Below are 14814 nucleotides of genomic sequence, written 5' to 3' on the forward strand. Positions count from 1 at the left end.
TAGCTAGAAGAAAACCTGGAAGACAAAGGCGGAGATGGATAGATGAAATTCATGAGTTTGTGGGTAGTAAATGAATGGCCAGTGCTCAAAACAGAAGGAACTGGAAAGTTGCTGGAGAGGCCTTCATCCTGCAGTGGATTGAAAATGGCTGATGATGATGATGTTGGGTGAGGCAAGATTCACCACTGAATTTGTGGGCTTTTCATTGTGTTTTGAAGCAATTAGAAAACATTCATAGTTGTGTTGAAGAATCACTCTCAGATAGCAACTTGGGTTGCTTCCTGCATTCTACACCCTTTAATTTAAATTTTTCTTTTTAATGATAAGATTTAAATTACTGTTTTAACTGGAACAAACGGAAAACAAATATTGTAGTGGAAAACTTTAATAAACTAAAGTAAGAAGACAAATTTAAACAAATTAGTACACAAGCTTTCAAATCAAGAAGATTCTTCTTCAGCTGATTATATGTTATTACGAAAACAAAGAATGCCCAGTCATGGTCATGTGAGATAAAGCATGGCATGAGTGCAAGCAACAATTACTGGTTGGAGTTAAACGTTTGTGGATGTGATTGCAAAGTGCATACATGGGGTGCGTGGCAACGTTCACCACACTGAAGGATAACAGCCTCCAAATAGGATGAATACGTGCACTTTTATTGCGGTTTAAAGCACAATGGCACTGGGATATGTGGAGCGATTCTAGCCACATTTGTCGGTGGTAATTTCACGAGTGATCGAGGACTTCGGATGTGGGTCAAGATTGCGTTGATATGACCAATAATGCTCTGTAACTGCCAAGTGCTCCCAATCAGCAGACCGGATTGCCCTCTAATGCTCTGAGATCCCGTCTTGGAATCTTCGATTAGATTTCCCAATGTAACAACCACTGCAGACACGGTAGGAAATGCAATACACCAAGCCGCTCCATAACAGGGAAGGGATCGTCATTTTCACTCTCAAGATAAGGGATCGGCATTTTCACTCTCAAGATAAGGGATCGCAGTTTTCTGCCAGGTAGTTGTAAACATTTTACCTAGTGGGCACGTAGGATTTTAGAGAAGTGTTGCGATATGCCAGGGTAATAGGAGATAAAGGTGGTCGAGATTGTGTTATCATTGTGGGAGCCCCTAGAGTGTGTTGTGAGTTCACAGGCCTGCAGATCCCACTTGTGTAGGGTACAGGTAGGCTAGCCACAATTGGACAGATCCATCTTTATTCTCATAACCTCATTACATCTTTCATCCAGGGAACTGGAATGGATGAAAAGGGTGTGTGCAGTACTGAGTAGTTGGCTGTGGGCACGTGCCAATCTACAGTTGGTGAATTGGCCAGCACACACTGGTTTACGGTAGACCAAGTTTCATAAACGAGTGCCCTCGTGCTGGACTAAAAAATCCAGAAAGGAGACGGCATTGTCCGACTCCAGATTGATGATGAACTGGGAGTCACTGAACATGACCACACTACCATTCAAACACAACCGAACGAACAGGCTAAGAGTAGAAAACTTCCTTCTTGCCCTAATGGTAGCTGAGCATTCTGGTCTCTTGCCAAAGCTATTGGCCGCAACTTTTGCCCATCTCTGCTCCCACCTCTGTCCAAATCAGATGTTCTGTTATCACTTCAGCCAAGGATAAAGCTGACCTGCTAGCATCCCATTTTTCTTCCAACTCATGTATTAATGATCTTGGTAAAACACCTCCCACCATTCCCAACACGCTCTGTTCAATACCTCATGTGGTCTTCCGTCAAAAGGATGTCAGAGGGATTTTGACGAATCTCGATGTTAAGAAAGCTCCAGGTCCTGATGGTATTTCTCCAATTGTTCTCAAAACCTGTGCTTCTGAACTTACTCCTGTTCTTTGCCGTCTTTTTCACTTTCTTATTCCAAAGCTTTTTTTCCTTCTGCTTGGAAATTTGCTCATATCCAGCAAGCCTAAAAAAGGGTGACAAATCCCTCCCATCCAATTATCGTCCCATTGCAATTACTTCTACTCTTTCTAAAGTAATGGAGAAATCAATTAACCGCCAACTCTTAAACTACCTAGAAACTTTCCGTCTGATCAAAAATCGCCAGTATGGATTCCGTCAGTGTCGATCCACTGGTGATATTCTGGCTTATGTTACCCATTTATGGACTAATTCAATGGAAAGGTTCGGTGAAACACAAGTAGTTGCTCTTGACATCTCAAAGGCTTTTGATCGTGTTTGGCATAAAGGTCTTCTAAACAAGCTTCCATCTTATGGTTTGCCAACTGTTTTTAGTAATTGGTTATCCAGTTTTCTCTCTGATCGCTCACTAAGGGTGATGGCAGATGGCTCTCTGTCTTCTAACTTCTCCACTAATGCCGGTGTCCTCCAAGGTTCAGTTCTTTCCCCCACTCTTTTCCTCTTGTATATTAATGACCTTCTTCCATTGACTGGAAATCCTATCGATAGTTTTGCCGATGATAGCACATTGCATTCTACTTCCAACAGACTTCCATCCCTTGTTGTGGAAGTTGATAGCCTAAATAAATTTAAGGCTCAGCTGGACAGGTATTTCGAAAGAATGGAGGGGTAAAATGGAAGTTTTTTTTTTGTTTTTTTTGGCTGATGCTGCATAAGCTTGCTTTCTTGCATCATATGCCTCTACTAATGCTAATGCTTTCCATTTTGAGAAACCTTGCCGTGTTCAATCAGCTTTCAACTTCTCGAAAATCTGCTACCAATTCCTTAAATGCCAATCTTCAGGTAATTCTCCAGTGGGGCAATGACAACTTAGTTGATTCCAACCCTTCTAAAACTCAGTCTTGTCTTATATCTCGCAACAAGGATTCTTCTGCTCCTATGCTTATCTTTAGGGCGCCTCCGTAGCCAGGTGGGCAGGAGCATCAGTGCGTAGCACACGCTTCTTGATAAGACTGGGGTTCGAGCCCGTGACCACCAAATACAGAGAAAGGTCAGGGAATGACCACTGCATATCCCCGGAGCAATATGGCCTTAGCTGCTAATGCTCCTAAAAACCAAATAACAACAGCAACAGCTTATCGTTAGTGACACTCCAATTTCTAGGCAAAATGATATATCTCTTTTGGGGATTATCTTGACTTCTAATCTCTCTTGGCCCAAGCACATTACAAATATTGCTTCCTCTGCATCTAAAAAACTTGGTTTTCTCTTTCGCTGTCAGCGTTACTTTTCTTCCAAACAGCTTCTCACTCTGTATAAATTGCAAATCTGCCCTGCCAAGGAATATTGTTCCCACATCTGGGGTGGTGCCCCCAAAACCTCTCTCAGGCTTCTTGATTCCATTCAGAAGAGGGCAGTTAGGTTAATTAATGATTCGTCTCTAACAGAGTCTCTCCGCTCGCTGTCTCATAGACGTACTGTTTCTGCTGCATGTCTCTTCTACAGATACTTCCATGGGCACTGTTCTTCTGAACTGGCTTCTATAATTTCTGCTCTGTCTTCCAAAACAGTCCGAACATGTGCCGACACCAGCCAGCCAACATCTATTTACTGTCCAACTTCAAACTCACAGAACCAACTTTTCATCTTCCTTGTTTATTCATTCGACTGCCATTTTCTGGAACAACCTTCCTTCATACGTATTTCCCGAAAATTAGTCTATAGAAGTTCAAGTCCAATATCAACAAATATCTTCTTTCGTTTGTTTGTTTGTTATTTGGTTTTTAGGACCATTAGCAACTAAGGCCATATTGTTCCCGGATATGCGGGGGTCATTCCCTGACCTTTCTGCATCATCCGTATTTGGTGGTGACGGGCTCGAATCGCGGTCTAAAGCGTGTGCTATGCACTACTGCTGTTGCTGCTCCTTCCCACCTGGCTACAGAGGCACTCATCTTCTTTCGTCATCTCAACCTCCAACCCAAGCACGGTACTAAGTATTATAGGTTCTAATGCCTCTCGTGTTTGGGGTTTACATATAAAAAAAAAAAAAAAAAACAAGCTAAGAGCAGTGGAAATGTCCTTAGCGGATAGTGAGGTTCTATTGGGTTGATTGGAGTCGTTGTCCAATAGTTGCCTTGTGCATGTGATGGCTTGTTGAACTGGGACTGAAGTGAAGAGACAAAACATCAAACGAGGCCATAACTTGATCTTCAGAGATGGTAAGGTCCCTTTATCCTCTATTACCCTGGTGTATCGCAATGCCTCTCTAAACTCCTACGCACCCACTGGGTAAAATGTTTACAACTACATGGTAGAAAACTGCGATCCCTCCTCTCGAGAGTGAAAAAGCTGATCCTCTCCCTGTTAGGAGTGGCTTTGTGTATTGCATTTCCTGCTGTGACTGTGGTGGTTGTTACATTGGGAATCTAACAGAAGACTCCGAGATCAGATCTCAGAGAATGAGAGGACAATCCAGTCTGCTGATTCAGAGCACTCAGCAGTCACAGAGCATTATTGGTCATCTCAGCACAATCTTGACCCAAGCCGAGACATCGAAGTCATTGACCACTCACAAAATTACCACCACCGGTTGTGGCTAGAATCACTCTACATATTAAGTTGCCATGGTACTTTAAACAAATAAAGGAGCATTTATTCATCCTATTATGGATGCTGTTATCCTCCAGTGTGATGAACATTGGCAAGAACCCCACGTATGCATTTTGCAATCACAGCCACAAACGTCTAACTCCATCCAGTAATTGTTGCTTGCACTTGTGCCACACTTTACCTCACATTTTACCCCACGACTGGGCATTCTTTGTTTTTGTAATAATGTATAATCAGCTGAAGAAGAATCTCCTTGATTTGAAAGCTAATGTATTAATTTGTTTTCTTACTTTAGTTTATTAAAATGTTCCACTATAATATTTGTTGGAATTCAGGAAAACTGAATATGTACAGGCATCTCTGAATATCTCCTCACAAATGGTACCTAACGAAAGCGACTGAACCACAACATTCCTGAGCAATAAACTGAGGAGGAGACTTGGGTCTCAGGTGTGACACTTCCTATAAAAACCAAGCAGGACCAGCCTAGACATGATTGTTCTCAGCCAAACCAACACTGGATCGCCTCTGCTGGGTCTCAAGTTCTCCTGGATGGTGCAGACCTGACCTCCGCAGTCTGGTCTGCTCCCGCCCTTGCACACATGCCACATTAATGACCTGAGCCAGCTCCCTTGTCTGGCTCACTGTTTCACCTCTTCCTGGCATGGGGGAGAACAGCTTGCTGTCCCCTCCCTGCCACCTCATATCTTCCCTCTGGTGGGGCATGGGCATGCCCCACTGTAAATTGGAGTTACCTTCCCTTTCAGCTCCATATTTCTATCTTTCTGCTCCCCCAAGTCTTCAGCCTTCTCCCCACTCTATCTAACAGCAAAGTGAACATGCCCCACACAATCTAAATTAATTTTGCCGAACATTTTGGACTTCTCCTAGTGCTTCCCACAATGCGCACGTGATCATAATAATTTTTTTTTTTTTTAGGTCCTTGCTACTGAAATCTCAGGAAATTAGATGGCAGGACCTGCCAGAGTGAACTATATACTACTGGGTACCTGGTCTGCCTCTACAGGGCAAAAGTGGGACAATGTCAAGCTAAAGGACCAGAAGAACAATGGTACAAGGCATCACACATATACAAAGTCCACACACTTTTAAATCTCTGGCTTTTCCAGTAAACTGTTCACCCACAATGTAAACTACATGGAGATGGAGAAACCTCTGGTGCCATTTGACCCAAAACACACTTTACAATATTTGTTTTCCATTTGTTCCGGTTAAAACAGTAATTTAAATCTTACCATGAATACCGGACTCTGAGGCCTATTTAATCTTTCTTTAATGATGTTTAAAATTTCTTTTAAGTTATACCTACTCCAGCCTTCAGCCTACCATTAGCACCAAAGTACCAAGCTCAATTTGCTTTCAGGTTTCATGCAAAATAATAATAACAGATTATCCACTTCTTCTGCACTTGCTCTGTCAGGCTTATATATAAAACCACAAAAAATTGCCACTACTGCATTTACAGTGAAATTTTTTTGTATTAGTGAATGAACTCATTCTTATTATATTATTCACTGTATCTGATGTGAAGCTTGACAACATGTGCAATCCCCATCCCATGTTATTTAAATAAACTTCCCCCAAATTCTATCATTTGAATAATCTTCTTTCTCTGAAATAATCTTGATTGAAATCTACACAATAAACTAATAAAGTGAAATTATGGATGCATTTTTTTTGTCCTAGTTCTAATCTAACACTGAATATCTTATGCTACTAAACATTGATTATAAACTAAAATAATGATCAAAATAAGAAATTGTAATGCTTAAAAATTTACACATCACTGTTCAGAAAGTCCAAAAAATAGAGATAATAAATGAATCTTTGGACCATTACCTGAAATATTTTACTAGCCTGATGAAGCTGATCACATTCAATAAAAGCACAGGCAAGATCTACAAGTGCATTTGACTCCCCATGTACTTCTGTATCTAGATCAATTACTAAAATATGACCGTATTAAACAAAATGTATTTCAATTCTCAAACTACAAAATATTAAACATAAATTAATACAATACTAGAATTTAAAAATACATGTTATTCTTAAAGTACTATTGAAGTTAAGCTTCTTCCAAGAAGAAATAATTTCCAACACTGTTTGTTTCAAGAAGAAATAACAGTTTGTTTGCAGAATTTTTTTATTTATTTTTTTTCCATCCAAGAAGTAAAATTCTGGGATCCAGAATGGTGGCAGGTATGAAACGGTGAGAGAATACATTTGTTACAGAAAAAAGGAAAAATAAGTTGGAAAACAATTTTTTCTTCTTTAGAAGGTATATAAACCAGCACATTCTCTGGCTGTTGGTGAAAGAATTTTAAAAGTAGTGAGTTTCTTTTGGTTGCTGTGAAAATATTGTAATTTTTCATGTGTATACATGTATACAAAGTGAAATGATAGTCTTCATTTTTAAATAGTGTGACACAATCCCTGAGATCAAGTGTTTCTCTTTAAAACACTGGAGCACAGATTGAAGTTTGGATAGCAGAGGCATATGATGCAAGAAAGAAAGCTTATGTAGCATCAGACAAAAAAAAAATAATAATAATAAAAACCCCCTTCCCATTCCTTCCAAAATTATGTCCAGTTCTTCCTTGAATTTATTTAAGCTATCAACTTCCACAACAACAGATGGAAGTTTGTTCCAGCAATCAACCGCCTGCCTGCTTCCTAAAGGCAAATTTCTATACATCTATTCTTCAACTGTCTTTCCTCAATTTGAAAGAAAGAAAGCTTATGTAGCATCAGACAAAAAAAAAATAATAATAATAGTGCATAATCTGAGTGAGAGGAAGTGCATAATCTGAGTGAGAGGAAGAATCCTATCAACGCTGAGCTTGATAAAATCATTTAAAGCCTTATATACCTCAATCAGATCACTTTTCAGGTACTTTCTGAAAATTTGCAGAACTTAAGCCTTTCTAGGTAAGAGCAACTCTTTATTCCCCTCACAAATCCCACTGCCCTTCTGTACTCGTTCCAGCAACTCTACATTCCTACTAAAATGAGGCCTCCAGACCTGTATACAGTACTCAAGGTACTGAAGGTGGGGGGGGCTTACAGACATACAACCATTACTGCACATAATAAAAGAAAAACAACCATAACCCTTCAATTCTATAAATTGCAGAATTGAAGGGTTATGGTTAGATTGCATCTGGAAATTAGACACCTGACAGGAGATCTCATGGAGGTGGTAGTAGTAGTAGTAGTGGCATGTGATGCAAGTAAGCAAGTGTATGAGCTTATGCAGCATCAGCTAAAAAAAAAAAAAAATTACAAAACAATCCCCTCTAAATATTTGTCCAGTTCCTCCTTAAATTTATTTAACCTATCAACGACACATGGAAGTTTGTTCCAGCAATTAACCACCCACTGGCTAAAGGCAAATTTCCGCACAGCTATTCTACATCTGTCCTTCCTCAATTTCAATTTATGCCCCCTTAGGTTCGTAATCTGAACAAGTGGAAGAATCCCATCAGAATTCAGCATGCTCAACCCATTCAAGGTATTTAAGGCTTTCGAAAGAGTGGTAAGTTAAAAGTTTATGGCATCCTTTGTTTTGCTGAGATAACACAAAAGGGGCAGGGGCATATATTTAAACTTTGGATTCAGAGGAAGTCCCTGCGGACTGGAGATGTGCAAATGTATCTCCAATTCACAAAGGGAGGATCAAAGGGTAACATAAGTAATTACAGAATTGTTAGATTAACTTCTCTTCCAGGTAAAATAATGAAGTCACTGGTTAAAGAAGTAATGCAGGATCATCTAGACAATGCTGCATTTATATTTCAGACACAGCATGCATTAGGGGGAAATCTTGTCTGACAAATTTGATTGGATACTAAGGTGTGTCACAAAGGAACTAGATGCAAAAGATAACTGATATTATATACTTTGATTTCAGGAAAGCTTTTGATACAACTGCACACAAAAGACTGCTATACAAACTGGATTAGTGTAGCATTAAGGGCAAGTTACTGCTATTGATAAAGGAATAGTTAAGTGTAAAAAAAAAAAAAAACAGAGAGTGGTAATCAATGGATACTGCTCTTTGTGGATTAATGTTATTATTGGATTTCACCAGGATTTGGTGTTGGACCCATGGTGTTTTTCTACATTTATTAATGACATCGATGAAGGCATATCAGGACGAATGTTCCCAAGTTTGCATATGATATAAAGGTATCACCTGCAAACTTTGACGGGTGGTTAATGACAATAATGGCAGTATGTTAGTGCAACATACTGCCATTATCTAGAAAAGTTAGGCAGACAAGCTGAGAAATAGCAACTGAAGTTTAACATTGACAAATGCAAAGTACTGCATATGGGTAACAGTAACCGCAGAGTAATCTACCAACTGTGTGGTACGATAATCAGGGTAGTGGAAAATGAAAGACCTGGGGGGTAGTCAGTCAGATATGAAGAGCAGCGTAGACAGGCTGCCAGGACAGCTCATTGGGTTTTGTCAATGACATACAGGAATTTTGTTGGCAGGGATAAGGAGCTGATTATCCCATTGTATAAGGCAATGGTCAGGCCACATCTTGAGTATACAGGCCAGAGGCTTCATTTTAGGAAGGATGCAGAGTTGCTCAAATGAGTACAGAGAAGGGAAATGAGATTGGTGAGGAGAACAAAGGGGTACTTTTATCAAGAAAGGCTTCAGTTCTGCAAACTGCAATTTCTGGAGACTAGGCATCAAAGTGATCTGGGATATTTAAAGTGTTTAGAACTCTGAATGGATTGAAAGCTCAATGCCGATGAGATTCTTCCTCTGATCAGACTAGCACATAAGGGGGCATAAATTCAAACTGAAGAAGAATGGTTGCAAAATAGATGTGCAGAAGTTTGCCCCTAGGCAGCAGATCATTGATTCCTGCGACAAACTTCCATCTGTTCTTATGGAAGTTGGCAGCTTAAATAAAATCAAGGAAGAAGTAGATATGTGAAATGGAAAAAGACTTCTTTTTTTTTTTTGGCTGATGCTGTATAAGCTTACTTTCTTTTATTATTTTTCACTATTAATACTAATATAAGGCATTCCCAGACAACATGAATGGAAGGAGCCATAAATTTAAACCGAGGAAGGATGCTTGTAGAATGCATTGTGCAGAAATTTGCTTTCAGGCAGAGGATAGTCGAACTGTTGGAACAATCTTCCATCTGGTGTTGTAGAAATGGGTAGTTTGATGATGTTGTTGTTGTTTGTTTGTTGTTTGGTTTTTAGGAGCATTAGCAACTAAGGCCATATTGCTCCGGGATATGCGGTGGTCATTCCCTAACCTTTCCGCATCCTCCGTATTTGGTGGTGACGGGTAGTTTGAATAAATTCAAGAAAGTGTAATAAATAAATAGGGATAAGGTAAAGAAAGCCAACACAAGAACGACAAGAAATACCGGATAACTTACACTGAAAATTAGTTTCCCAACACCGGACTCTATCACTGCTCGCTCGGTAAACAGACGGTAGGTGTTATTGGTCTGGAGCCAAAATCGAGGATATATTGATTAACAGGTAGGCGTGGCAAACAATGAAATGATTGGTGGTGGATGCAACAGACGACAAGCTACTGTGTAGTCATTGGTTGGCATTATAATGTGTATTTATGAGTAAAGAGCAGTGCATAATAGTTTTGTGATGAACGGTAAACAGGTAATAGCAGCGATGAATCTTTTAAAGATGGAAGAAATTTGTAAAGATGTTGTAAACATTGGTTGATTTTTTAATGAAAACTAAATTAATAAAAGTTTTGTTCAATTAATTTTTATGTTCTTCATTATGTTTTTTTCTCATTATTAAAAGCAGATTTTTGGAGTTCATGAGTGTTTTTACTATATTGTTGATTTAGGTCTGGGTTACGAAAAAAGGAAAAGGTTTCTTTATTTTTCGTTATATTTCGTAACATGACCTTTTTTTTTACCATTATGGAAAGCGTTCATGTGCAATTAGGGCAAGTTACCATTAGTTCTACTAAATCGCTGTTATTGTGTGTTGTGTTCGCGCACCAATTAGCACATCATTTGCCACACCTACCTGTCAATCAATATATTGTTTTCGACTTTGCTCTAGACCAATAACACTTACTGTCTGTTTACCAAGTGAGCAGAGCTAGAGTGCCATATCGGGAAACTAATTTTCTGCGTAAGTTATCCGACGTTTTTCGTCGTTCTCGTGTTGGCTTTCTTTACCTTCACCATAAATAGCATTGGAATTCGTAGTAAGTTATTTTGTAATTTTATATTTTTATTAGAAGAAATTAGGGATTCATGTAGAAAAGTCAGTCATATCATGCCAAATTATGTCATAACTGATGGTGGAATTTTCATCAGCAATTCTGTGTATTACAGCCATTTTGCTTGCACTTACCACTACACTACTTTTGCTAGCTGATGGTGGCAATGGTTGGGAGTGCAATGAAATAATTCAAAAACTCAACATACTGTAAAGTGTGATTGAGTCTCTGAGGAAGTGAACTGATGCCCTGGAGACTAAATCTGGGGACTTTTCAGAAATTGAGTGTGTCTGATGTTATGTCAAGCAACATGCTCCTGAATCTGATCCAGAAAGGGATCAATTGCCACAGAATACTTTGGCTTTGCAGGAGGTAGTCTTAAATGGAAGCTCAACGGTAAGGGAAACTGAGAATAAATTCTGTAAGAAAGAGAGCACATAAAATAGGGTATATCTACTGGGAGCAAAAATTGATAATGAAACAAACAAACAATTTATCAGCTTGTAGTGGTTGCATGGTAATACATCTGCTATTCACTTCTTCCATCTTCTTTCCTTCAATAAAGATGTTAATCCCTTCATCTCCCTCCTTACTTGTCATTCTCATTGCACTACTCTTAGCATCACTAAACTTTAAATTGTATCTCCCTTTTCTCTGATATTCAATAGCCTCCTAAAACGGTCTTTACGCCTCCTCCTTATTTCTTCCTCATCTGTAATTATTCTTCCCATCATTAGACAGGCAATATTGTTGCTCTCTATCCCTCCTCCTGTTCTTAACTAATCACATGAGAACAATTAGTTAAGAGTTAATTAAGTTCTTCACTAATCACACGAGAATGATTAATAAAGGCCAGTTAAGAGTGAAGAATAGGAGGAAGAATAGAAAGAAACAATCCCGCTGTAGGATGTTAATGATGGGAAAAGATGTTATATGGATTAGTGAAGCTAATCCATATAACATCTTTATACATCTTTCCTATATCCTTGTTTTTTTCGGCTTCCATATCTTAATCTTCCTCTCTTACCTTCTTTTATTTCTCTTTTTCATTGATGCTAGCATCCCTATAAGTAGTCTCTGATCACTATTCATCGATAGTACCTTATGTAATCAATAGTAGATAACTATAGGATTCTGCTTCCCATCCCTTAAATGGGAAGCAGAATCCTACAGTTGTCTACTATTGATCAGATTGGACAGAATCCTATAGTTGTCTACTATAGGATATATTGGATGGGAAGTTATACCTTGTATAACCATGATTATCCTGCTTCTGGAACCACCAATTCTTGGTCCATTCCACTATATGGCATTGATTATCAGTGAAAAAAAAAAAGATATAAAACTAATTTGGGAACTTTATATGAGACAGATAGCTGTCTCATGTAAAGTTTGGATTGATGGAGAGGATTCAGAAGAAGTAGACATTGGTAGAGGTGTAAGGAAAGGATGTTCTATGTCCCCTTACTATTTAATATATATGCAGAAGCGTGCTGACCGGGCTAGCCAGGTGGGTAAAGTGCCTGTCTGGCAACCCAAAGGTCGCAGGTTCGAATCCCGCCTCGGGCTTGGATCAGAGTAAAATGCAAAAACTTTGGGAGGTGCATTATGGCCACAGAAGCCGATGCACCAACAACTAACAAAAAAAAAAAAGAAAAAGAAAAAGAAAAAAATAAGAGCAGAAAGGAGGTGTAAAAGTAGGACGGGAGAAGATAAAGACAATAAGATTTGCAGATGACCAGGTTTTGATTGCTAATAATAAGGAGGAATTACAGAGCTCCTTGGATATCTCGAACAGCAAAGTAAAGGAGTACAATATGAAGATTAACAGCAAGAAAACAAATATAATGTTAATTTCAAAGTGGCCAGGAAGAAGAATCAATGTAATATTAGATGGAATAAGATTGGGACAGATACAGATACTTGGGAAGCATAATGAGAGAAAATGGGAAAAGCCTGGAGGAAATATAAACAAGAATTGCAATGGGCAAAGAGGCATTTAGTAATAGAAAAAAAGAACTATTGAGAAGAAGTTTTAAGAAGGAATTCAGAAAGCAAATGGTGAAAACATTACTATGGACTGTTGTACTTTATGGCTCAGAGACATGGACACTGGGAAGAGAGGAGATCAGATGGCTAGAAGCTTTTGAGATATGGGTGTGGAGGAGAATGGAAAGGGTGAAATGGGTGAACAGAGTGAGCAATGAGGAAAGTAGGAAAGAGAGAACATCAGTGAAAAAACTAAGAAGACAAAAGAACTTTATAGGACATGTTTTGAGAAGAGAAAGCATGCTAAGGAAAGTAACAGAGGAGAAGGTGTGTGGAAAGAGAGCTGTTGGGAGGACAAAATTGGAATGATGGATTGGTAGTGAAGAGGAAATTATGCAAGAATTTAAAAGGAAAGCACAAGATAGAGAAAAATGGCATCAATGGAGCCCTGAATCTGCCTGTGGGCAGAGAACGTGAAGAAGAAGAAGAAGATCAGTGAAAAATAGAGACTTTACAATAATTAGCCCAATTCCTAACTACACAAACCATAGAATAGCGTAATTAACTTTCTTATATAGCTAGTGTAAATTAGAATGTGCATAATACAAAGTAATAGCTTTCAAGGATACCATTTGAATAATTTGAATATCATTCATTGAGTGATTTTAATAACTCATTTCATTAACATTTTTTTTAACTATTTTTAACATCTCATTTTTCTAGGTGTGTCAGAATTTAATTCTTGTTTCTGGAATATTAAAAAAATTACAAAGTTAACTAATCCTAGATTATAAATTGCCTGAACTGAAAATATGGAGGATAAAAAAAAAAAAAAAGGTTTTCCATAGTTGCTTTATGATATGTCACTTATGAGGTAATGTATGTTCAAAGAACTGGATTAATTTTTTCCATTTTATCAATGCAATGCTACAATTTTAAGGGAATGAAACATTTACCTTTCTGTAATCTTTCAGAATCTTCTATCATTATAAGATTCTTAAATAGGTCTTTTGTTCTAGTCGTAACATTATAAATCTTTATACATTTCTCATATTCCTCAAGAGCAGCATTTAAGTCATTCCTAGATAAAAAGAATTTCATAGCTTATTAACTGTTTTCAAATTTACAATGGTAAATTATAAATACCAGAAATGGAATGGAATTTATACAAACAAAAACTAGTATATAGATTAGAAAGAGAGTGAGAGAATGTTAGTGCATTTAAAAACTTTTAATTTTGAATTTAGAATAACTTGCATTAAATTAAAATAGCTATGTATCTCAGGTGATCCTTCTCACCCTTATTTAGTGGCAGTTGAAAATAAACTATGTAAAACAAATTCACATATTTGCACGATTTAGATGTTTACTAATATTCACTTGCATTTGTACTCAAATTTTGCTCACATGCAGAAAAAAAAAAGGAATGGTATGGTGTCTAGAGCTCTGTATTATGCTTGCTGGAGGGAGAGAACAGGACTTTCAAATCAAACTTGTTACCTTCAGGTTTTTACAAATAAATATTTTTATGGTTCTTGTGACATATATTGGATTAAGAGATATCAAAAGCCACGGATACCATGTCCTCTTGTGAGGGCAGCACAGACAGTGGGTTGATCGCTGCTTTGTTAGTTGGGTTTGTGGCCTTTGATGCCAGGTTTTAGTTCAATGTGTGAATTTATTGTGCCCTGCCCCTGATTGTGTTAAAAGTTCTCAATTGCCTATATCATTAAAGTCTCAATGAACTCTCTTCTTCAGATGTAGAACTCAGTGTTTCTTCACAATATAATTACCTGTAATTAACCTAAACGAAATACAACAGAGTTCACTTTCTACTTCTTTCAACATGATGAATAATGGAGACTATTTCAATCTTGTTTCAAGATGTCATTTCAAAATAAAATTACCTCAGTGGATGTATGAGTAGGTTCCATGATACAGTCATAGTTCTATAGCATTGCAGAAAAATAGCCCTTCCTCCTCCTACAATGTTCAACATCATCTCCATTGTCCACAAAACAAAAGAGAGTTTATTGAAGACTGAATGATACATA

The 14814-nt window shown here is 38.1% G+C and overlaps 1 protein-coding gene across 1 annotated transcript in view; it reads right to left on the reverse strand.

Moving 5' to 3' along the window:
• LOC150083867 (leucine-rich PPR motif-containing protein, mitochondrial-like) overlaps positions 1 to 14814 on the reverse strand; it is a 314087-nt gene that overhangs the window by 97237 nt on the left and 202036 nt on the right. The window contains exons 25-26 of the mRNA XM_090375475.1: positions 13717 to 13841; positions 6369 to 6475 (exon numbers count right to left, since the gene is read on the reverse strand). Of these exons, the coding sequence (XP_090231601.1) occupies positions 6369 to 6475; positions 13717 to 13841 (232 nt within the window). The remainder of the gene's footprint in view (positions 1 to 6368; positions 6476 to 13716; positions 13842 to 14814) is intronic.

Source organism: Mastigoproctus giganteus, chromosome 6 (genome assembly GCF_048544385.1).
Source record: "Mastigoproctus giganteus isolate SK-2022 chromosome 6, ASM4854438v1, whole genome shotgun sequence".
Lineage (NCBI taxonomy): Eukaryota > Metazoa > Arthropoda > Arachnida > Uropygi > Thelyphonidae > Mastigoproctus > Mastigoproctus giganteus.